The 22,898-nt window shown below is 39.4% G+C and overlaps 2 protein-coding genes and 1 long non-coding RNA gene across 4 annotated transcripts; 1 reads left to right on the top strand and 2 right to left on the bottom strand.

The window, feature by feature from the left end:
• Nucleotides 1–2,446: 2,446 nt before the first annotated feature.
• LOC122071319 (probable protein phosphatase 2C 66) lies at nucleotides 2,447–11,554 on the bottom strand. Of its 2 annotated transcripts, XM_042635650.1 has the most exons (6): nucleotides 11,390–11,554; nucleotides 10,696–11,088; nucleotides 7,111–7,485; nucleotides 6,894–7,011; nucleotides 6,503–6,726; nucleotides 2,447–3,254 (listed from the first exon to the last, which is right to left on the bottom strand). In XM_042635650.1, the coding sequence occupies exons 2-6, from the start codon at nucleotides 11,053–11,055 to the stop codon at nucleotides 2,703–2,705; spliced, it is 1,629 nt and encodes a 542-aa protein (XP_042491584.1). In that variant the 5' UTR covers nucleotides 11,056–11,088; nucleotides 11,390–11,554; the 3' UTR covers nucleotides 2,447–2,702. The 2 variants fall into 2 exon arrangements, with proteins under 2 accessions (XP_042491584.1, XP_042491585.1); XM_042635651.1 differs by lacking the exon at nucleotides 10,696–11,088 and having other exon boundaries at nucleotides 11,390–11,540.
• Nucleotides 11,555–12,898: 1,344 nt separating this feature from the next.
• Nucleotides 12,899–15,252, top strand: LOC122071317. Its single transcript, XM_042635647.1, has 3 exons — nucleotides 12,899–13,256; nucleotides 14,616–15,097; nucleotides 15,187–15,252. The coding sequence occupies exons 1-3, from the start codon at nucleotides 12,899–12,901 to the stop codon at nucleotides 15,250–15,252; spliced, it is 906 nt and encodes a 301-aa protein (XP_042491581.1).
• A 1,745-nt stretch (nucleotides 15,253–16,997) lies between these two features.
• On the bottom strand, nucleotides 16,998–18,486 carry LOC122071320. Its single transcript, XR_006138150.1, has 2 exons — nucleotides 18,008–18,486; nucleotides 16,998–17,746 (listed from the first exon to the last, which is right to left on the bottom strand). It is a non-coding gene; the product is annotated as an uncharacterized LOC122071320 (long non-coding RNA).
• Nucleotides 18,487–22,898: the final 4,412 nt, after the last annotated feature.

Genomic DNA, 22,898 nt, shown 5'->3' with positions numbered 1-22,898 from the left:
GAACCAGGCATGTTGATAATGGAATAGTTTCTTTAATTTTTTCCCCGGACAAGATGTATAAAGAATTATAGGGTTATGGTCAAATCTAGTAGATGGGAGTTTGGATAGATGAGCATTGGGAAATTGGGAAAGCCAAGAGATGGTGGCAAAGGAACAGTCCGGGCATTCTTTTATTAGATGTGGGGGTTTTTGCTTATTGGTCCAAGTGCATGGGTTCCCGTGCATTTTTATCTCCTCAAAGTAGAAAGAGGATAGCAGAGATTGTAGGGTTATGGAGAATGGGGAAGTTTTGAAGGGGTTGCCACCAATTTTTTCAGATTGGGATAAGATCTCATTGAAATCGCCTATAACCACACATGGCAAAGATAAGGGTGTTAGGAAAGAGATTAATTCAAGCCAACAGTCATTTCTGGTATGAGGTTGGGGTGATGCATAAAGGCACACAAGCAACCAGCCACAAGAATTCTCAGGGGAAGGACCAATTTCCATAGAGACGAAGAAAGAACCATGATGAATGTTGGTAACATGAATGAAATCGGAGATAAAGACCCAGAGTCCACCTTTTCTTCCTGAGATCCCCTCACTGTTAATGAAATTAGAGATATTGAAATTCTTCAGGCGGCAAAAGGGTTTCATAGAAGCATGATTAGTTACTTTTGTCTCACAGAGGAACACAATGTCAGATTTTTCTTTTTTGGTTTGTTAAGCCCTCTTACATTCCAGCAAAGATTTTTCATTATGACAAACCAAAAGGAAACGAGTGAGTAACTCGACAATAGTAGGCCACAAAATAAAAACAAGGGGATAAGGTTACCAAATATCAAGCACATAGAGACTGAGAAGCAAAGCGAGTACACTACAGCAAGAAAAGAACATACCCAGTCTGGTAGAGAAGCATCCCCCCCTCTGTCCTTAAGGAAATCCCTCAACCAACCTATATTGAGATGAAGCGAACAGAGGGATTGTTGGTGCTATTTCTCAGGTGAGAGTTTACAAAACCAAGAGGTAGCTCGATCTATGAGTTTGAAGAACAAGTGAAGAGTTGGGTGAAACAAAGGAAAGAGGCCAAAGGTAATTAAGGATACATTAGCAATCAAAAAAGAAATGGGATCCAAGCCACCACCAGCAATTACGCCCTCTCCAAAATTCCCTCTAAGGTAGAAAACAACTCCCTTCATCCAGATTCTCCATCAACACAATAGAATAGACATAAAGACCCCCATTATGGACAAGGAACCCCCCACAAGTGACCAGAGACATAAACCCCCACAGATCAACAAAGGATATAAGCCCCTAAAGTATAACCAAGAACCAAATTCCTCATCAAAGTGAGGGAAGAAGCAAAATAGCTTCCAAACAAAATCAAAAACTCATCAAGGATCCAAAAGAGGGAAGAGAAATTTAGCCCTTGGCATAAAGACATATGAGCCCTTTGGCACAAGGACAGATAAGCCCTTGGCACAAGAACAGTTTAGCCCTTAGCACCTGTGACAAAACCCCATCAAGGATCCAAAAGAGGGTAGTGAAATAAAGCCAGGTAAAATGACAAACGATCTCTAAGCAAAAAGACTTCAAATACAGAAAGAAGTTTATCTCATCTTTTTATTTTTTAATGATTAAAATCAATGGAAGATATTAAAAAGGGGGGCATCGATCAAACCAGCAACCAGTGCATGTTCCTCAAAATAAACAATCAAAGAACAAATCCATGGGGAGAGATAGAACACAGCCCAAACATCATCATTGAACAGATCTCAACAGAAGCAGGCGACAAGGCCCTAGAAGGAAAAAGTATCTAGGACACGTATCAAGGATCCGCACCAGCTAAACCGCTGAACCTCACAGCGCTAACAAGAGGGACAAGAAGAGGGGGCAGAACCAAGATCTGAAAAGATAAAGCGAGAAAAGAGGCAGAAGAAAATCCAGAGGTATAAAACACCAAGGAAAGAAGGAAAAAACCAGAAATAAAGAGGATTAAAGGAGTTTCATCCAAAAGACATTAACTTGGAGAGAACGCCAACATGCCAGTGAGTTTAGGGAGAAAGGTCTGACGAGCAAGACGATTACGGTAGCTAGAAGAAAAAAGAAGGGAAGGAAGGACTCAAGGATCGAGCTGACCAAAGTTTTAGTATAACTCACCTGGAGAAAGAGCACCGGGAGAGCTGGGGTGCCCTCACCTAAACCGGGATAGGGGAAAAAGAGGGGTGAAAGGTAATGGAGGGGTTAGGAAAATAGGAAGGAAAAGGCGTAGCTAGTTTACGCCACAGGAATGTAAGAAAATGGGTTCATTGTATGAGGAAAGACTAGTCCACTCCACTCATATGGGATTCTTCAAACTATGGGGGTGGATATATTGGGAGAGCATGTCATTATAGCATTCCATTGGTGGGATTCCCTTCGCCTACATTGAAGGAAAACTTTCGGCAATTGTCAAATGACATCTGGAGATAGATAATTCCACGGTGGATAAAATTCATCGTCCAAGAAGGAACTAAACAACTACACTATCATCAATGACAATAAATGAAAGCCGCCAATCACAGTATTTAGCAGTTATTTGCACATTGACGCCTTATGGGTTTTGTTCATGATTTACAACAGATTCTTGAAATTTTTGGAGAAAGAACGATCTTCACGATGATGCTGAAGTTTTGCCTGTGCAAAGCTTATTAGCATAAAATTGAAGACCATGACTGTTTGTTTCACAACCACTTTCTCCAATTGGCTGTCCTATCTCCAGAAAGGAATCTGGGAAGGTTTAGCAAACTATTCACCCTTGTAACACCTTCAAGGGCTGACCACTCTTCATCCTCGGGAGCTGAAATGTACTCAGCAAGACTTCTAGCAGAGGAACACCTCTCCGGAAGTTTTTCTGCCATCGACTCCAAAACAGGCACAATTTCATCAGAGCCTCGTAGTGGGAAGCTATCAAGAATGGGACCATGGGCCCTATCACTACCAACGGTTGAATTCTGAATAACAACATCTATTTCTCTGTCCGTCACAACTTTAGGTGTTGGCTTCACTACCTCCTGAGGTGCCTTTGCCAAGACAGACTGTTCTTGAGCATGACTGGTAGAAGATGGTGGCTCCAAAAAGAGACAGACAACAGCACAATCATCACTTCTAGATGTAGGGAACTTGAGCTTCCATGCTCGAACAGCACAATCTACAAGTGCTCTGGCTGCTGTAGCTCGACTTGGGGCTGCAGCCACTATATCCACAACTTCCTTGTTCGAGAGAACGTCCCAGACCTACATTAAATATAAAAGCTCTTTAGCTTAAAAAGTCAGATGAAGAGAAGTAAATGCAGAGCATCAAGCGCACATGAGGTCATGAGTTTTTGATTCACCTACTAAAAAAAAAAAAAAAAAAAATCCAATCAACAAGATAAATATAGTCAAAGTACTCACACCATGCTTGATGGACGAGTCGTATAATGTGGAGCAACACGAAAAAATGTAGATTAGACAACAAAATACATTATGACCCAACCATGAGTTGGGGTGTCGATGGGTCAGTTCCAGGAGGTACAAAGTATACCCAAAACTATTGATCATATAGTTCTGGGTCTTAGTTGGTCCATGTCCTGATGTAAGGTGGTTCACACAAGGTAAACAACCCCAGTTGATTAAGCACTCCAACCAAGACTCGGGTCTGAATTACAGATCAAGAAATCAAAAACTGATTATCAGTCTGAAATTAGGGTTGAACTAGTGATGAATAGAGAACTCACACAAGCTGGCTTTGTTGGTCTTCAAACCAGGTCTTAGCACAATTAATGAGGTCCTTAATTAGACCCCCAAAAGGTGGCTGGAAGCCGATCAGTAGGCAGACCAGCAATCAGCAAACCAACCTGGCAGATTAGGGTTTCGATGGCACAAGGGAGAAACCCAAAAACCCTGCGGTTGCTTCAGCAGGCCTTGGATGGTCCTGTAGTTCTGGTCGAAGGACCTCCTTAGTGTCCTCAATAAACCACTAAAGGGTTCCAAAAGTTGGCTGTTAGTTTGGGAGTTCTGAAGGAAACCGATGATCGATCTAGACCCAAAACCCTGACTCCTGGCTGAAATCAATCTCCTCTCTGGGCTGTTCTTCAAGGCTGCTGGGTGGAGGGTCTTGAGAAGAGGGAGAAGAGTTAGGTTTTGGGCATCTCACCCCTCAGGTTTAGGCATCTCACCTCTCAAGTTTACAGCTATCCCAGCCATAAGTTGACACTCAAATTTAATCTTCAAGTCTTCATTAACTCCAATCGGTTACAGCAGCTCCATATATATAGGAGTGAATTCAGCTTACAATTAGAAAGTAACTTAAAAGGAAACTAATCGACTTTCCTAACAGCCAACTACTTGCCAACCAAGCAATGTAAAAATAGAAACTAACCAACTACTTTATTCTTTGCCTAACAAGAGGATCTAAAAAAGGAAACTAAACTAAGCAATAAAATTAGAAACATATCTTCCAAGCTGTAGCTGCCAATGGAGAGGAAATCTGGAACTCTAAAGCTGCTGGACACTCTTCAATCAATAGCTGCTATAGGGCCTTCTAGAGATCTTAATAATAAAACAAAATTGCAAGGTTCACGTGAATAGTAACTCGTGAACAGTGTTGCTGACTTGAGGGGAGCAAGGCGGGGGCTGGCTGGTCCAACATTGGACCTGGTTCAATGGGGCCCAGCAGCCCCTTATGCAAGCTTGATCTACATCATGTCTAGGGATGATTCTACCTTTGGTTTCAAATCTTCGACCTGTAAATAGTCAGACACCCAAGTATGTTTTGACAACAATCAGCTCAACAGTACTGGCCCAGAAAAAAAAGGTTCAGCAGCTTATGTAATGTTCAAAAGGATTCAATTCTACTTCAGAAAAGTAGCCAAATCTTTATTTTTTTGGTAAGAATGAACCCAACTTTTAGATTGTGTAGAAGAAAGATAACCTACTGATCACCCAATGGATTGTTTGTACGATAAAGGCAGATTTTTTTCACGTATTTAATTTTGATGGACCAGAAGGTTAAAGAATAAACCGGTAATTAAAAATTATATTTTAAGGTTTTCGAGACTTCAATAACCAAATTTACAGGTAATTAAATTTGATTTTAAGATTTTTAACACTTCTGTAACTAAATTAAGATGGTTACGTGTATAACTCCTTTCAAGTGTACCTATAATAAATATTAATAATGACTCTTCGAAACCTTATCTTGCTTGATACTTGTTACAACCACTTATAGACCAAAAGCTTAAGCTATTAAGGGCAACAACAATGTATATCAATACCCCCCCCCCAAGCAAATACACACGGCTTTGCATGTGAAACAATCACGTGGTGGCGCCAATCACATGGCACTAAAGGACAAGAGTAGGGGCCCAACAACACAACACAAAAACCCAAGTACGTACCAGGGATCGAACACTCAACTTCCTAGCTCTGATCATTCGACCGAGATTTCGCAAAAAATTTTGATTTCAAAAAAGGTCAAAACAATACGCAGGTCGACTCAACAGGTATGCAGAATTTTGACTGAAATTTTGGCTGACTCCGTTATGGTATGGTTTTCACCAAGAAGATACAAAAAAAGTTCATATAAAAGCACTATTTGATCGAAATTTGTGATTTTTTAGTGGTTTTGCCTATTAGAGGGGGGGAGGGGGAGGGGGAGGTGGGAAACCCCATATTTGGTATTTTTGGCCAAATCACCTACACTTCTTGGTGGAACAAAGTGAGTGTTGGCGACTACTACAACGCATCTATGGTGACAATTTTCCGCATTTGAGCAAAATTTGTGCAAAAATCAAACTTAGAGGTATACTATTTTTCCCCAAAGGTTATGAGCCTCTGATACCATGTTACAACCTCTTATCCCAAAAGTTTGTGCTATTAGGCAACAACAATGTAAATCAACAATACAAAGGGTGTCACAAGGTGCTCATTGGCAGGTCTGCCCAAATTCGAAAAAAAACTTAAATAGTTAAATGGGCATTACAAAAATGACCATGTAATCCTAGTTCACCACCAGAAATAGAATAGATAATATCTCAGGTCTGAGAACTTTCCATGTGTACTGCGATAGGAGGATCAGAAACCACAGCAGTATGGGCATCCATCTAAGAGAATAAGTAGAACAAAACTCAGCATGAAAACATGATTCTGACCCTTGTATGTTTTTTTCCATTCCTTTAATTGGTCAAGGTATTTGAGTTTCCAACAAACTCCAACAAAACAGATTTAAAATCATCTCCAACAAATAAAATTTTTATCATCTGATCATATTAATTATTGTTGTGTATAATCTTTAAGGTAAGACTGAATCATTGATGGTCATTAAAATTTGTTAAACACGGCAAGTTATTGGGGCCCCAGACTGGAGGCAATCCCAATAAAATGAAACAAAAACCAGTTTACGATACAAAACTCACAGCATCAATCACAAATCTAAAGGTGGGGGCTGCACATAAGTATGTATATACAAGTACGTTAACTGCAACAAAAGGCAAGGAATATACCCCATCAGTGGCAAGAATGACGAATTCATCTCTCTCTGTAAGGCGTCGATAAGAAACATCTGGAACAGAAATCAAACCAAAATCCTTTAAGCAAAAGTCCCCAAAAGCTCTAGCCATTGCTAAGCCTGGTGAGTCATTATTCGGCAACCATACTCGTGCAACCTCCGGCTCATCCTGCAAGGCAAAGACTCTTCCTTTGCATTGTTGAATCCTTGCAGCTTCCCCTAAATATAAGAACCAAAAGCTTTAAGATTGATGACTAGAGAAAATATCATAGATGAATTCCAAGGAAGCCTCTGTTGCAATTGAAACAGAGAAGTCTCGAACTAGTGATCTTATCCTTTTCAAAAAGAAAATGAAATAGAACTGAGTTTACGGCAAAAGTATGTACCTGGAAGGTTGGGCTTCAAGTCCACAGTCAATTGCTCAGCAGACAAATTGTTCTCTTCGTCTCTTGTCCCAAGTACTGCTCTTGAGTCTCCTAGATTTCCAAGTACAAGATCCTGACCCTAGAGATTCACAGTTGTATGTTCTGTCATCGCCCAAAAATTGGTGAGAATAGGTAAGATGATAAAAATGCAGTTTGAGAACATTGTCGTAATTCTTGCCTGTTTTATCAAAGTCACAGCAGTAGTCCCACTGCAGAAACAATCGATTGTAGGATGCATCTTTAATTCCTTATCCATCAACTTGAAAGCCTTTAACAGAGACTGTTTCAAAGGCAGATACATCTCAGGTAACTTGCCGTCATCATCAACATCTAAGGATTCACAACATTCCTCATCCATACTATTAGATGCAGTTTCCTCAGAATTCATGCTTTCAGGAACACTTCTGCTTTGATCACTACAGGAATTAACTTTCCACAGGGAGCTCAGCTTAAGAGGAAGAGAATCCCGAACTTTCTTTGCGACCATATGGCCAAATGGACCATGACCATCAAATACTCCACAGAAGATTGTATCACTTCTTGAACTGAAATTCTGGAGTGATGAGTCCCAACCAAATCATCATTATGAAATGACAAAACATAGAACCATACAGCAAAGTTTTATTCCGTGCCAAAATATTTAATAATTTTAGGTTAATTAGGCAGCATAAACAAATTTCACCAAATGAGGTAAGCGTTATCATAAAGTAAATTGCAATCATACACTGATTATCTTGAAATAAAACTAAACAAATGCAGTATAACTCAAAAGTGAGCAGGATCTTCTATGCATTTCATTTGGAAAGGATCAATCCTAAGCATCTTTGAGGGTTGTATTAAGCATAAATGGTGGAATAATCGACCAAGCAATCAGCCAAACACTGGTTGGGTGAAAACCAATGCACCAAACTGCAGCAGCCAAAAGAGCAAGTTAAAAATAAAAATACTAATAAGTGGTTACTAGAGTACAAACAACCAAGAATCCAATAGTGTAAATAGAACGACCCCAGCTAACATCAAATTTTTGCACTAACTGAAAAGGTCTTTCTGCAATCTTTCTGAGACTGCTTAGCAATACATCACAGGTTAAGTTCATCCTGGCACAAAATTTCGCTTCTCAAATTCCACATGTTATATTCCTTGATCTCAATTAAATAAACTACATTCATGCAATGTACGGAGAAAATAAGACAAACAACCCACCAAATCTTTTTCCTTGAATTCTACGATCACACAGGCTATACCAAGTCACCATGTAACTAATGGCTTCCATAATGGACTCACATATTAATAATTATCTGTATTTCTTAAAATTCTACATTGACTACTACCCAAAAGTCAACACCTGTATGGATTCTATGGATATGCTGATGAGAAAGCACCAACAACTCATTGCCTCCTTGATTTCTCTTAGAACCAAAGTAATTATTCTGGTTCTAAATTGTACTTCAACACCACAGCTTAACACTTTTGGAAGATAATCAAGATTGCTATAAACTTTACATCCTCAGCCCCAACATCAGTGTAGAAGTGAATCTCCTCTCTTACATGTCTTCAAGCTATTGGGTATCAGTACAGCAAAAAGATTGAAAACCTGAAGAATGAGAGACTCTACACTAGAAAGGATGCAAATGAAGTACACTGGATTAATTTGAGGGTTCATTAATTACAATGTTAAAGCTAAGGGTCTTCTTTTAATTTTCTTTAATTAGTCAAGCAATCCAGTCATGTGGGATGGGATATGATTATACTTTAAATTTTAAAGAGAGCTTAAATTGAATTTTACTGTACGTTCATTACGATTTGAGTCTTTCTTCCTCTTGTTCCCTCACCTTCAAGTCCACTTTGTGGCTAAAGTTAGATTTCCTGATGGATTTCTCCAGTTCAGTCAAACTTCTGCAGATTGTTCACAGCCATTAATGCTATAAAACTGCTGGTTTATACACACGGAGAGGATGAGCAAGGGTATAGACTATATAATAAAATAGTTTAGCAGATGAAGCTGAGTAAGCTAATGCTACCTTGTTGTTTCTCCTATGTGAGGAGAAAAGGATACGAGAAGAGCCTTTCAGGCTAAAGAAGCTTATATCAATGATGGGAATGATCAGGAAAAGGTAGTGTTGGTCACTACTATGGCCCTGTTTGCCAACATTTCAGATAGTTGGTGGATCGGGTCCTCACATCATATTTTATTCCGAAAGGAATAAATTGGTGCAGATATGATTGAAGAACTAGGTTCTTCATATATGGGCAATGGCACTTCGACTGTAATCAAAGGAATCAGAGGCCGATTTTTCTCCCTTGAATCTCTATATCTCACTATTTTGGTTCAAAAATTTCCTCCTTTTTAATCTTCTATGTCAAGACCTCAGATTCAATTGAGTAGAGCTTCTGATATCAGACGAATAGCCTATGTTCTGTTTAACTCTTAACCCCATAATTCACATGGATAGGTTTTCTTAAAATCTTTCCATATCAATCACTTGTTTCTCCCCAGTTGTTCAATGCAAGTTACAGATTCATCATACATATCTGCTGCCTGCTGGCAAGATCTGAACCCAATCCAGTCCTTTTAACAAGCTGCCAACTTTTTTTCTGGTAGGACTTCAGAATTCCGCTGAGGAGAAAAGATCATCCTTCTTGAAAGCCATGATTAGGAAACAAAATAAAAAATAAAATCCTTCCTACTGTTCAAAGAGCAGCTATCACTTTCAGTTTTTGAAGAGGATGAATGGCAGGCAGCTTCCCACACTCTTCAAACTGAAAAAATGTTACTCTGGCCCTCAGATACCATATCTCAATCAAAATTCTGGAATACACCTGAGTACCTCACTCAACAATGCCTGAGACACCATCGCAATATAACCAGCAGTTCAGAGCAATCAAAGTCTGATTCAGACACAAATTTTAAGGTCTTTCACAATCTAAAAAATGTTAATGCTCACAAAGCCCATATCTGATATTTCTTTGAACTATTAACCATTGAAGGGAATCTGATGCTTCTGTAACACTCACATAGACGACTTCGCTGGGAAATCCCTAACAATTTTTAAGATCTGAATCCAAATTTGGTGAATTTTAAGATCGAGTAAACTAAAGATACATTTTTTACCTTTGGGTTTGCATCCCCTCAGTGTTCTTTTTCAAGTTATCATGGGTTAATCTCCAAAAGTCCAAGAATATCATTGTTTAGCAACCTTAGCAACGGAAAGTGTAGCTAGTGAAATACAACCGAACTCGCTGGGAAGAGAGGACAATATTTTTTTATTTTTTTTTATTTTTGGTAAACAGAAAAGAGGACAATATAAAACACTCTTTTCATCATCTGGCATTACATTTCCATGATTTTGGCAGAAATGTGAAATGATTGAATCCCTGAATGGGAACCACAATGTTGGAGAGATGAAAATAAAATATCTTCAAACTTTTCTTATTTTTGGGTGAATGGGCATCTTGAAACTTCTTCCACCCTGGAAAGGTTAACTTATGTTGAGACACTAGAAAGAAAGACGCGGAAAGAAAAATCAACAGTAGAGAAACTAAAGTAAGGCCACTACTTCCTTTTTTTGGGGGGTTTTTAGATAGAAATCCCATAATAAGTTAATTAACCATTTTGAACGAGCACAACGCACAAGAAGGCGGCTAATCTCCCTCACCCCCCCCCCCCCCTTGGTTCTTAACTGGGATTTTGGGGGCCGGGGGGATAGCTTCCGAAGTTCAGGAATAAAAACACCTAAACGTGGCGGAACAAAAGAAAACTAACCTCCCAAACAAGCATTGCGTCTTGATTGGTCCCTTTCCTACCCTGCTGGGTAAATAGGCAGGCGACGTCACTGGCACCGTTTACAAACATTCTCCCTGCAATTCTATGAAGCTCTTGTTCAGCTGCAGCTACTGCCGCTACTCCGCTAATCTTGCCAAGGAAGGAGAAATCAACAGAACCAGAAGTTCTGTAAGTTGTATATGGATCACCACAACTGCTTTTTCTCTTCTTATTCGGATTGTTCTTCAATATCCATGAATTCCACCTCCTAGAAAAGGAAGGGGATGCAGAGGAGCAGCCCAAAGAGTCTAGGGCTTCCTCTACATCTTTATTCTTTCGGGACGAATAGCACGAGCCCATCGAATCTAACCACACTACCTCAGAGTCTCAGACCTGTTTCTCAAAATGAAATTTTATGTTTGACAAAATGCAAGAAAAGCATATAAACAGGAAAGAGGATTTTTTTTTTTTTTTTTTTAATACAGAAGAGGAATCAATCAAAGGGTGCATATGCTACCAAAATAAATAAAAAAACAAGGGTGCATAAGCTTTCAACAGAAATATTTATCGCACGAAAAAGAATACTTCTTAATAAACAAACAAAAAAAATAAACGAATACTCCCGCAAGCTCGCAGCCTTCGATGAGATGCTAGTATTAAGGAGTATCAAGTATCAACACAACAGTATTCTTACCGGGGAAAAAACACAACACTACTGGAGTCCTGACTCTTGACCGACAAAAGAGAAAAGAATCCGGACTTCGTATTAAAGGAAACCTTCGTAAAGATAATTCGTTCGTCAGAAAATTCGAAATACGGTATTTTTCCTCTTTACACTTATTTTTTTGTTGGTGCAAATTTCCACTTCGTGCTTCGTGTTAGTTTTGACTGCTGGCCTTTTTGCACAAAAAAATAGACTTTTGACAATCCTGAAACGGCTGGATGGGACAGATCCACCCTTGGTTTTTCTGGAAAAACATTCTCTGCCACGAGGAACGGGCGGTGTGGCACAAGATGACGACATGTGAAGCGAGAAAATCGAACGATGTTGGTGATACATTTTGGTGTATGATATCTTATATTCCACCACAGTTTAACCCAGAGAGTACTGATGCAATACCTCGACAAGTAGGATGGTGGTCCTGCTAGCCGATTAGCAGGCCGTGGGGGTTGCAAGGGGGCAGGAGGGTGTAGGAGGCGCAGCCCTCCGCTCGAATTTTTTATTTGAGGGCAATTGTGTACTTTCCGGATTAGAGTTTTTCGCTATATATTTGTAGCGAGGGTTTCTTTCTCTGTAATGCAAGCAATACTAAGAGGTATAAGGACGAGCACTGTAACTCTATTCTCCATTGATAGTGAAGGAGGATCTCATCTCACTGGGGACGTAGGCAACCTTGCCAAACCTCATAAAATCCATGTGCATTGTTTGTTCCTATTTTTCCAGTATCTTCTGCATCGTTTTAGGGTTGTGTTTCTACAACGCCCCAGTTCCTTCAACCCGCTTCATCAGATTCCCATTTCAAGGGTTGTGTTTCTACAACACCTCAGTTCCTTCGACCCACTTCGTCGGATTCCCATTTCACTCGATTCATTTCACCTACTATAGGGTTTTCTCATTTCATACTCCAAAAGACCAACAATCCCCATCTTCCTGCAACCTCAACCAGCGACGATGATAGGGTTCGTGTGACCGCGACGGAGCAACGAAGATTTCTTAACCAAGTATATCAGCGATAACAGAGCCTCCTACGATCAGTCTTTCGTTCTTGTTAGGGTTGTTTTACCTCAATCATTCATATCCATTCCAACCTGTGTGATTTCTTCCTCAGAGAGATCAACGATTCTTTTTATGGGAAACATCAACCAACGACAACGGTCGAGCAACCTCGACGGACCAGTGACCAAAACTTCTTGCAGCTTGTTGTAAGTAGAAAAAAAAATGCTCTCTATATATGAGCTTTTCTTCACTTACTCTTTTTTTTTTTTGTTTAGGAAATGCAGTATTTCATTATGTATGGGATCATTCTCTTGTATATATGCTATATTAAACATGCCATTTGTTAGATGTTTCAATTATGAACACAATTTTTACCAACATCTGTTTCAAGTATGAACACAATCAAACCTTTTTCACTGTGCTGCATTTGGGTTATTTTCTTGATGCCTTAAATTCTATTGAATCTCTTGAAAAATCTGCAGAATTATGGATAGAGTTGATGTAGGTGAAGATGTTGAGACTAAGCCTCAGAAGGGAATTTTATTTAACTCAGAGAATGAGGCTTATGATTTCTATAACAGTTATGGAGTAACAGTGCGTTTTAGTATTAGGAAAGGTTATGATCATTGGAGCAACAAAGATACGACCGTCATGACAAACAGAAAATTTGTATATAGTAAAGCTGGTTCTCATGGAAAAGATAAGAGATATGGTCTTACAAGTAAATCTCAAGTTGAAACAAGAACAGAATGTCAAGCACGGATGACCATATATTTGATAGAAAATGGAAAGTACGAGTGTCGTGATTTAGTTGAAGAACATAACCATGAACCTCACGTTGAGGGTACTACCCATTTTATGCATTCACAGAGGTAGATTTCTGATTTACGTAGACATGAAATTAATTTGGCTGATGATTCGGGAATTAAGCCTAAAAACTTATTTGAGTATATTATTTGAGTATATGGGTAGGTAGGATGGAGGGATAGAGAATCTGGGGTACACAAGTGAAGATCATTTGAACTATCTTCGAACTAAAAGGCAGTGTTCGCTCGCTTATGGTGAAGCAGGTAGTTTGTTGAAATATTTTGAAAAGCAAATTTGGATCAATCCTTCTTTTAAATACTCAATGCAGTTAGACAATGAAGAACAAATAACTAATATTTTCTGGTCTGATGCGAAGATGAGAATAGATTATGCACATTTTGGTGATGTCATTAGTTTCGACACTACATTTTGCACTAACAAAAAGTATAGGCCGTTTGGGGTATTTGTTGGCTTCAATCATCATAGAGGCATCGTTATATTTGGGGTTGCACTATTATATGACAAGACGGCTGAAAGTTTTAAGTGGTTGGGGCTGCACTGTTATATGACGAGATGGCTAAAAGTTTCGTGTGGTTATTTGATGCATTCGCGGAAGCACATGGGCATAAGAAGCCTATAACAATCTTCACGGATCAAGATGCTGCTATGGCAAACACATTATCGGAGACGTGGCCAAAGACATGACATGGACTTTGTACTTACATATAATGCAAAATGGCATTAACCATTTGGGATATTTAATGAAAGATGGCTCTTCATTTTTCATCCATTTGAAAAAATGTATATTTCAATATGAGGATGAATTACATTTTGAGGAAGCTTGGCAGAAATTACTTACTGATCACAGAGTGGAGGATAGCACATGGTCGAATCGTACCTACAAGATTAGATATAAGTGGGCAAGCTGCTATATAAAAAATACATTCACATTAGGTATGCGGAGTACACAACTCAGTGAGAGTTTGAATGGTGATTTGAAGGATTATTTAAAATCCACAATGGACGTTGTACAATTTTTTAAGCATTTTGAAAGAATTGTCAAAGATAAGTGAAATAAAAGCTGAGTTTGATGCAAGGAATAAACTACCAAGAAACATGTTCTATATGTCACCAGTTACGAAACAAGATAGGGAAGTCTATACTCCTTATGCTTTTGAGCAATTTCAGGAGCAATATAACTGGGTTAGTATGTGTAAAATAAATTTTCAGAGTGTAGGTACTAACTTGTGTCAATATCTGGTTGGGGTTCTTAATTCAGACCGTGTGTATAAGGTCCTTTGTAATCTAGATGGCCCCAAAATTAGTTGTAGTTGCAAGAAATATGAAACATTTGGGATTCTTTGTTGCCATTCATTGAAAGTTTTGGATGTCCTAGATATTAAATATATTCCTGATACTTATATTTTGCGACTATGGACACGGTCAGCAAGAAGCACGATAATAGAAGACAGTAAAGGGAAACAAATTGTAGAATATGTAAACCTAGACTATACTCAACGATATAGGCTTCTTTGTCCACAACTTGTGAAGATAGCAGTGAAAGCTTCAAAGAGTGCTAAAGGATTTGATTTGGTCAAAAAAGCCTCTAAAGAATTATATGAACAACTTCAAAGTATCACTAAGTCTGATAACCAACTTGATGTTGTGCCTACTGAGGTCCCAATTGTAAATCCTATTCTGGTATTGAAGAAGAAAAAATCTTGTAAAAGTGGTAAATGGAAGAAGAGTTGGGTTGAAAAACAAGGGAAAAAAAAGAAAAGTGGAGGACCGAATATCATTGAAGCTTCACCTCCTGAACCATTTGATGAATTTTCAGTATCGAATATGATGCCAATTAGTTTCATAGAAGTCTTATTGGTAATTGTGGACATACCTTTTCAATCTTATTCACCTAACAATCAAATTCATGATTTACAAATTCTCATTCTGAACTTGTATTTGTGCAGGGAACTTATAGGCAAGCTCTTTCACAGTTATCCTCAAGCATCAACAACACATATGCATCATTTTGAAGATAAATGATTTCTTCTCTTTCATTTTGATGTTAGGAACAAAGTAATTTTGATTTGGGGCTGCACTTTTTAGATCTCATAATTTTAATTTTGTTATGGCTGATCATTCGTGTCTCTTTCTACATTATTGCTCTATGTTTATGGGAATTGTCATTATGTGATGTTTGGATCTTATCTTGTTCTAACCATTTTAGATTGTTAGGTGAATCTTTAGCTCAAAGTGGAAGAGCACCTGGGTATTACCCAGGATATGATGGTTCGAATCCATCAAGATTCTAATTACCTGTTTGTCTGTATATGGAGGGTATTATTGTTGTTGTATATATGTTGGAGTAATTTTCTCTCGGATTATTGAGTCAATGTGGTGGCAGATAAAAAGTGATCTAAGGGCATTATTGAGTAATTTTCTCTCAGATTATTGAGTCAATGTTGGAGTAATTACCTCCACACCTGCAATCTCCAGTTGAGAATTTGTTTGCCAACAAAAGCTATGGAAGACTGTTGGGACTAGCTTTGGAAGAAGATGTGTATCTACCTGTAATAAAAGAAGTTGATTTTTTTTCAATTGTTTCAACAAGAAGCCACTCCATTGAGCCAAAATTTTCTATTTGATTTGGCCATGCAAAGAAATCTTTTCTTTTTAATGGAAATTCTGGAACTGATGAACTTTACAGTTAGTTTTTCCAATAGACAGACTCACATGTTCCCTTGCTTGAATCTCTCTTTAACTTTTGTGGACAAGGACAATCATATCCCCATGAAAAATAAACAATAGAATGCATGTGTTTTAGAAGTGGATTTGTTGCTAAGGTTATGAGGCTATGGACATGGATTGGTGGAAAAAAGAACAAAGACATGGAAGGCTGAAGCAGATGACTACTTATATGCCTGCAACTATAGTGTTCAAATTCAAACTCCCAACCATCAAAATTTGAACTTTCCTGGCCTTCTTTTGAAACATGTGATACTAAAAGTCTGGAAAGAGGCTCCTCCAATGTATTGAAACAACCACAAAAAGCCCAGTGGCTCCTCCAATGTACTGAATCGGGTGCTGTTACTTTCCCCCTCCCTCCTTTTATGGTGTACCCATCTAAAAAAAAGAGCTATGAATCAGAAAGATTATTTGGAATCAATAGAGTTGAATTGGTTGATTCCAATATTGCTTGATTGCTATCCCTGCAACTATAGTTTTCAAACTCCCCATCTATCAAGATTTGAACTGTTCTGGCCTTCTTTTGAAACATGTAAGAGTAAAGCCTAGAAAGAGGCCCCTCCAATATGTTGAGACAACCACAAAAGTTCACTACTATCTTTTTCCCCCCATATGAAGTAATCACCTTTCTCATACCATTGTGTTGTTGTTTATTATTGCTTCTCTCAATTTTCAACCACTTTCCTTAGTTCTACTACCACTGTCATCAGTGGTGTTTGGTATGGGTTGGAGTGAGTGTAAGTCTCAACCCAATTTCCCCTTTCCATATCCTATAACGAATCTTGAGAGTTCATAAACAGTATCAAGAGACTCAAAATCTTTCTATTTCCCTCTCTCATTGTTTTGATTAGGGGTGCACCGGGGCTGGGCTGGGCTGGGCTGGGTTGGGTTGGGTTGTATCAATTATGATCAATACATCCACCTTACCACTTACCAAATCCACTCACCTTACTGTCATGTCCTATTTCAAATCCCACCAAACTAGTAGGCTTCCGTGATGTGTTTGGAGAAATTTCAGCACTTAGTAATGCAATTGAACCAAAAAAAAAAGTTTCAATTGAGTCAATCAAAGGTTTTGATAATTCATGGAAAGCTTCCTAGGAGCAGAAGGAAGCCACTCACTACTACTGGTCCAGTTATTGGCTTCACTCTACCTCTCAGTTTTGTTAACTTCTCTATAAACAGCCAAGAAACCTTAGAATGTATACAACAACAATAATACCATCCACATACACACAAACAAGTAATTAGAATCTTGATAGATTCGAACCATCATACCCCTTGGGTAATTCCCAGTTGCTCTTCCATTTTGAGCTAAAGACTCACCTCACAAAGGTTTGACTGGCAAAGGGAATACATACATTTAGCAAACAAATCCAAAAAGATCAAGGAATGATTAAAAATTATTGACTAAAATACCAAATATATGGGGGTAGGCTATTTCTGATTCATCCAAAATGAAAAAGCAGGGGACTGTGGATCATTGGCACCGTGTTCAAGTTAAACTCTCTCAAGCCCCTAGCTGAGTAACCATGAGTGGTGGAGTCGTGAGACTCATAGGACTCACAGCCACCAAAAGCCCTATAAGGGTTGACACCGAAACGAAAATCCCCACCAAGCCTCTGCCCGTGCTTTGCCCCATCACCAAGAGCTGAAACAGGGGATTGTAGCCCATCTCCATAACTGTTATAGAAATCATAAGCCTCATTCTCTGAGTTAAAGAACATGCCCTTCCGAGGCTTAGTCTCAACATCTTCACCTACATCAACTCTATCTATAATTCTGCAGATTTTTCAAGAGATTCAATAGAATTTAAGGCGTCAAGAAAATAACCCAAATGCAGAACAGTGAAAAAGGTTTGATTGTGTTCATAATTGAAACAAATGTTGGTAAAAATTGTGTTCATAATTGAAACATCTAACAAATGGCATGTTTAATATAGCATATATACAAGAGAATGATCCCATACATAATGAAATACTGCATTTCCTAAACCAAACAAAAAAGAGCAAGTGAAGAGAGCTATTTTTTTTTTCTACTTACAACAAGCTGCAAGAAGTTTTGGTCGCTGGTCCATCGAGGTTGCTCGACCGTCATCACTGGTCGATGTTTCCCGTAAAAAGAATCGTTGGTCTCTCTGAGGAAGATATCACACAGGTTGGAATGGATATGAACGATTGAGGTGAAACAGCCCTAACAAGAACGAAAGACTGATCGTAGGAGGCTCTGTTGTCGCTGATATACTTGGTTAAGAAATCTTCGCTGCTCCATCACGGTCACACGAACCTTATCGCTGTCGCTGGTTGAGGTCGCAGAAAGATGGGGATCGCTAGTCTTTTGGAGTATGAAATAAGAAAACCTATAGCAGGTGAAATGAATCGGGTAAATGGGAATCCGACGAACTGGGTCAAAGGAACCGGGGTGTCACCAACACCGTTCGATTTTCTCGCTCCATGTGTTGTCATCTCGGGCCTCGCCGAGCCTTGCCGCCCCAGTTCCTCGCGGCAGAGGGTGTTTTTCCTGGTTTTCTTACCCATATGCCGTATAGGATCGGTCTTTCCAATATCGATCCTTAAAATCGTACAACGGAGTAAAAGGTGTTCTATACTTCTATTTGCTATTTTCCTCACAGCTCTTGTTTGATACCGTGTAAATTAGGGGTGTCCATTTGTGGCCCGACCCGACTAAATCGATCGAGACCGACTGTTTATAGATCGGCCCGGCCCGGATCGTTTATTAAACGTGTCGGGCTTGAGCCCGGCCCGTTTATAAATGGTCGGTCTCGGTTTTGCTACTTGGACCGTCGGGCGCCCGATCGAGACCGACCGAATAATGCCCGATCGAGACCGGCCTATTGTGCATCGACTTGGCCCGACCCTTTAATAATTGTAGAATACCTATTTTACCCCCCAAATTAAATAATAAAAACTAAAAAGTAAAGACATGTTCACATTTTAAATAATGGTTATATTTGGTATCATTTATTGATTTATTTTCATTTTTTTTGGCTTGCATGAGTGGGCCAGAATAAAGGAGCACATTTTAAAGAGGGTCTGTTTAAAAACCGGTTAAAGCCCGTTTAACATTAAACATGTCCGTAGCCCTGTTAAGGCCCGACTAAAGCCCGATTAAGGTAACCCGATTATAGTCTGAGACCGACCGACCGAATATAAAGTGTACCATACCCTCAATAACTAAGCCCGATTAGTTAAATGGGCGAACACGGTGTAGCCTTTGAAAGTCTTCAAACCCGATTAAGCCCGATTGAAACCGAACCGGCCCGACCGGTTGACACCCATAGTATAAATGGTTTTCATTTTCCTTGTGAAAAGGTCAAAAACTGGAAGGGAGTTTTCTGTTTTCTTCCTTCTCCTCTACTTTACATATGACTTAGTCCAACTCTGTCAAATCAGTCTGAATGCTGCCACAACCTCATGACTATTACTCTGATGAGTAGTCCAAGGATTTAAAACTTCGGATTGGTCTTGGATCAGTTAGAATCAGATTGAATCGATCGTATTTATCTCTCTTTTTTTTTTCAAAAGAATTTGATATTTTGGACCATTTTACCTTATTAGTAAATTTAAAGTATTAGTATTACATAAAAAAAAAAAAAAAAGTATTTAGCATTACATATCACATTGATACTCATTGATACGTTACAATCAATACAATACGACACAAGCCGACACTTTAAAGTTTAAACCTTGTATGATATAACATTTTTAAAGACTTCGATACATATCTCACCATATCATATCAACCCATCGATATTGATATGATACAACCGATGCAATACAATACAAACTAGTACTATAAACCATGCTTACCAATAGATCGGTATTAGATCAATTAGGATAGAGATTGGTCTCGGTCAATACCAATCCATCCAGGCACTCCAAATCTATGCTCATGATTGCTTAGTCAGAGACCGCAATATCATATTCTACCATTCAGAAATGGAACATTGATTTTGTCTTCTCTGACTCAAATGAAAAAATCATGGTTCCTAAATCATGGCCAACTTGTTTGTTTCATTCCTTTCTAAGGGTTTCATTTTGCCTTTAAGTATAAGTTTAGACCTAGACTAAGAACCTCTTCTATGATAATAAACAAACTTGGTTAAAAAATAACCATGTCTGATACCTCTAGACGTTGTCCGACAATCCACACTTTTTCCTGTTCATCGTAATTGAAAACCAAGAGCTAATGAGACATCTCCTGATAATATCAGTAACCAGACCATAAAATCAAAACCTCTCCAAAACATACGTTATAAATTCCCATTCCATCCAAATCCAACATTAACTCATAGGCTAAATAAATGTTTTTTGAAATATTTTGGCCTTTTATGAAAGCTCCTTACTCTTATGAGATGATCTTAGGGAGCAACTATAAGAATATTTTATAAGATTGATATGACGGATCAATGAACAAAAAACAATCATACAATAATGAATCTAATTAACACATACCTGGATCTATATTGTATTGGGAATATTCCACAAGCTTCGCTTTTTCCTCTTGTACAATCTTCTTCTCTGAGCTTTCTCTCCTTGTTAGTCATAGGTGTTCCCCTCTCTATGTAAATTTTCAATTAGTTACGACTAATGGGCATTGCTTCTTTTATATAGATGAGGAGCAGAGACTAATCCTGAAATAGAGTACAAGTGGGACCCTCCATATTAGGATTCAATTGTAAAGAGGCACACTGGTCTTTACACTTTAAGGCGGTTGATTGAAGACCTAAATTCCTATTAGGGGATCACTCCTGAACCGGTCTTCATCCAATCTAACCTACCGATCAACACCAACCACTAATCCAATCTCACACAATAACTGGTACTAGCCCATGCATACAAACATGTTACATTCTCCCACTTGGGCAGTAATATATCATTGCTTCTGTCACACCCCATTCACACTGAACCGGGCCAGTGATCGGGTTAACACCGGTTAACCCATACCTGCCAGGATCATCTGATACTGTATTCCACCACAGCATACACACAACTAATATAAGCTCATCAGATCAGCGGAAGACTAGATTTACCTGTGAATGTTTCCATAATACTTAATACCCAAATTGTGACATGCCATGCAATACATTTTAAATCACATCCACCTAAGCAACATTACTAAGTCTTTGGTTTAGTGCTACTACAGCCACAGTGCGTGTATACTCCAGGTACGAGCCGCGAACTCCATCCCGCGATACGCCCATAGGGCTGTCGGAGAAGGCCCACCGTGAGTACTCGGAAAAGTAAAAACATGCCGACCACCGGCTCTCAACAGAAATGTAAATGACTGAAATTAAAGGTATTGACTCCAGCAATTTAAAAGCAGTACGATTGGCCCTCTTGAATATACCACCGGGGTTACCGACTGTCCTAATGGCCGACGGGGCATTATGTCTAACCGCCACAGTGACCCGACAACCGCAACCACTGCTTCCCCCTAAATAGTAACCTAACACCTTAACCCCTGTTGGGAAGGGTCGTAGCACGGGATGGTGAAAATTCTAAACCGCATGCTCCTATATGACAATAGTACGATTGCATAGTGCCACCGCGTCCCATACCACGGGCCACCAATGCACTCGTTTCCAAGTCGACTACGGCATCTAGTCTATCAATGCATTATGCACAATGATGTCAACATTCAATCACATAAGCATCTCATCATTTGGCGTTTAGAAAGTAAACATAGCACACATGCATAACAACGTGAGGATGACTAATCTACATAGCATTTTCATGATGGCATGACTAGACTAGATACAATTTAAATGAATGCCAAACAATGTCTTGAAACAAGGCCAAACGTCCTCTCCCCACTTACTTGTAGTGTACAAGGATTCCCGTTCGGTACGGGTGAGATCCGGTGCGAGACGCGTAGGTTTTGGTGAACTTAACATGATTGAGCAGGGTTAGTACTTCACCATTTTGGAATCAAAATAAACACGATCCAATGACACGATTATGTTTAGAATCCTAAAAGGAGGTCACACATCCGATTTCGGTCCAATCGGACGTTAAAATCACATTCGGGGCCCCACAGGTGGGTCAGAGAGCCCACCTGTCTGGCCCACCGGTTGGGCCAGAGGGGCCTGTTAAGACCCGTGGGCAGGGTGGCCCGCCGGTTGTGCCTGAAGGCCCTGCCCTCTCAGGCGGGTGCCCATAGGCGGGCCAGATGGCCCACCGATTTGGCCCACCGATCTTGGCGGGAAACCTGTTGTTTCTTCCCAACTTCCTCCATTCTTAGGGAATCCAAATGGGGGTTTTTCCCAACCCATTCTTCACACTTTCAAAGTCTTATAGGATGGTTCTAACCTAGATTTAGGTTAGATTCAAGTGATGAGAAACCATCTTACCTTCTTTGCTCAAGAACACCTTCAAAACCCCAAAATCACTTCAAATCCACAATGCTTCTCCAACCTTGTCAATACCTCTTCAAATCCTTCAAGATCAACACAGAAATCATCTATCAAACCTTAGATTCATCATTTCAAAGGGGATTTACAAGATCTTAAGAAACCCTATTCGAATCAAGGGTTTTACTTGGGTATGGTGAATGTTTAAGGAACCCAACTTTGCTTACCTCTAAATGTAGATCTAGTGTTGAAGATCACTCTTCCGGCGCCGGAATGGGAAGATCAAGCTTCGGTGCCGCTGAAATCCTTCTCTTCTTCCTCTTCCTTCTCTTCCCTTCTTCTTCCCTTTCTTTTCTCTCTCCTCTTTACTATCCTCACCAACGTACGAGCGTCATAAATGAAAGAAAAAAAAATCATAAATCCTATATATATACTTCTTAAATAACTAAATAGTTCACATGGATGGGTCACTCAGGTGGGTGGGTGCACCCACCTGTCCGCCCACTTGAGGGCCAAAACTTGGGATTTTGACAGAGTTCGGGCCCCGACGCGAGCCCCACC

Source organism: Macadamia integrifolia, unplaced genomic scaffold (assembly GCF_013358625.1).
Source record: "Macadamia integrifolia cultivar HAES 741 unplaced genomic scaffold, SCU_Mint_v3 scaffold_210A, whole genome shotgun sequence".
NCBI classification, from domain to species: domain Eukaryota; kingdom Viridiplantae; phylum Streptophyta; class Magnoliopsida; order Proteales; family Proteaceae; genus Macadamia; species Macadamia integrifolia.
Note: the sequence above shows the minus strand (reverse complement) of the source record. Positions and strands in the feature narration are given on the sequence as shown.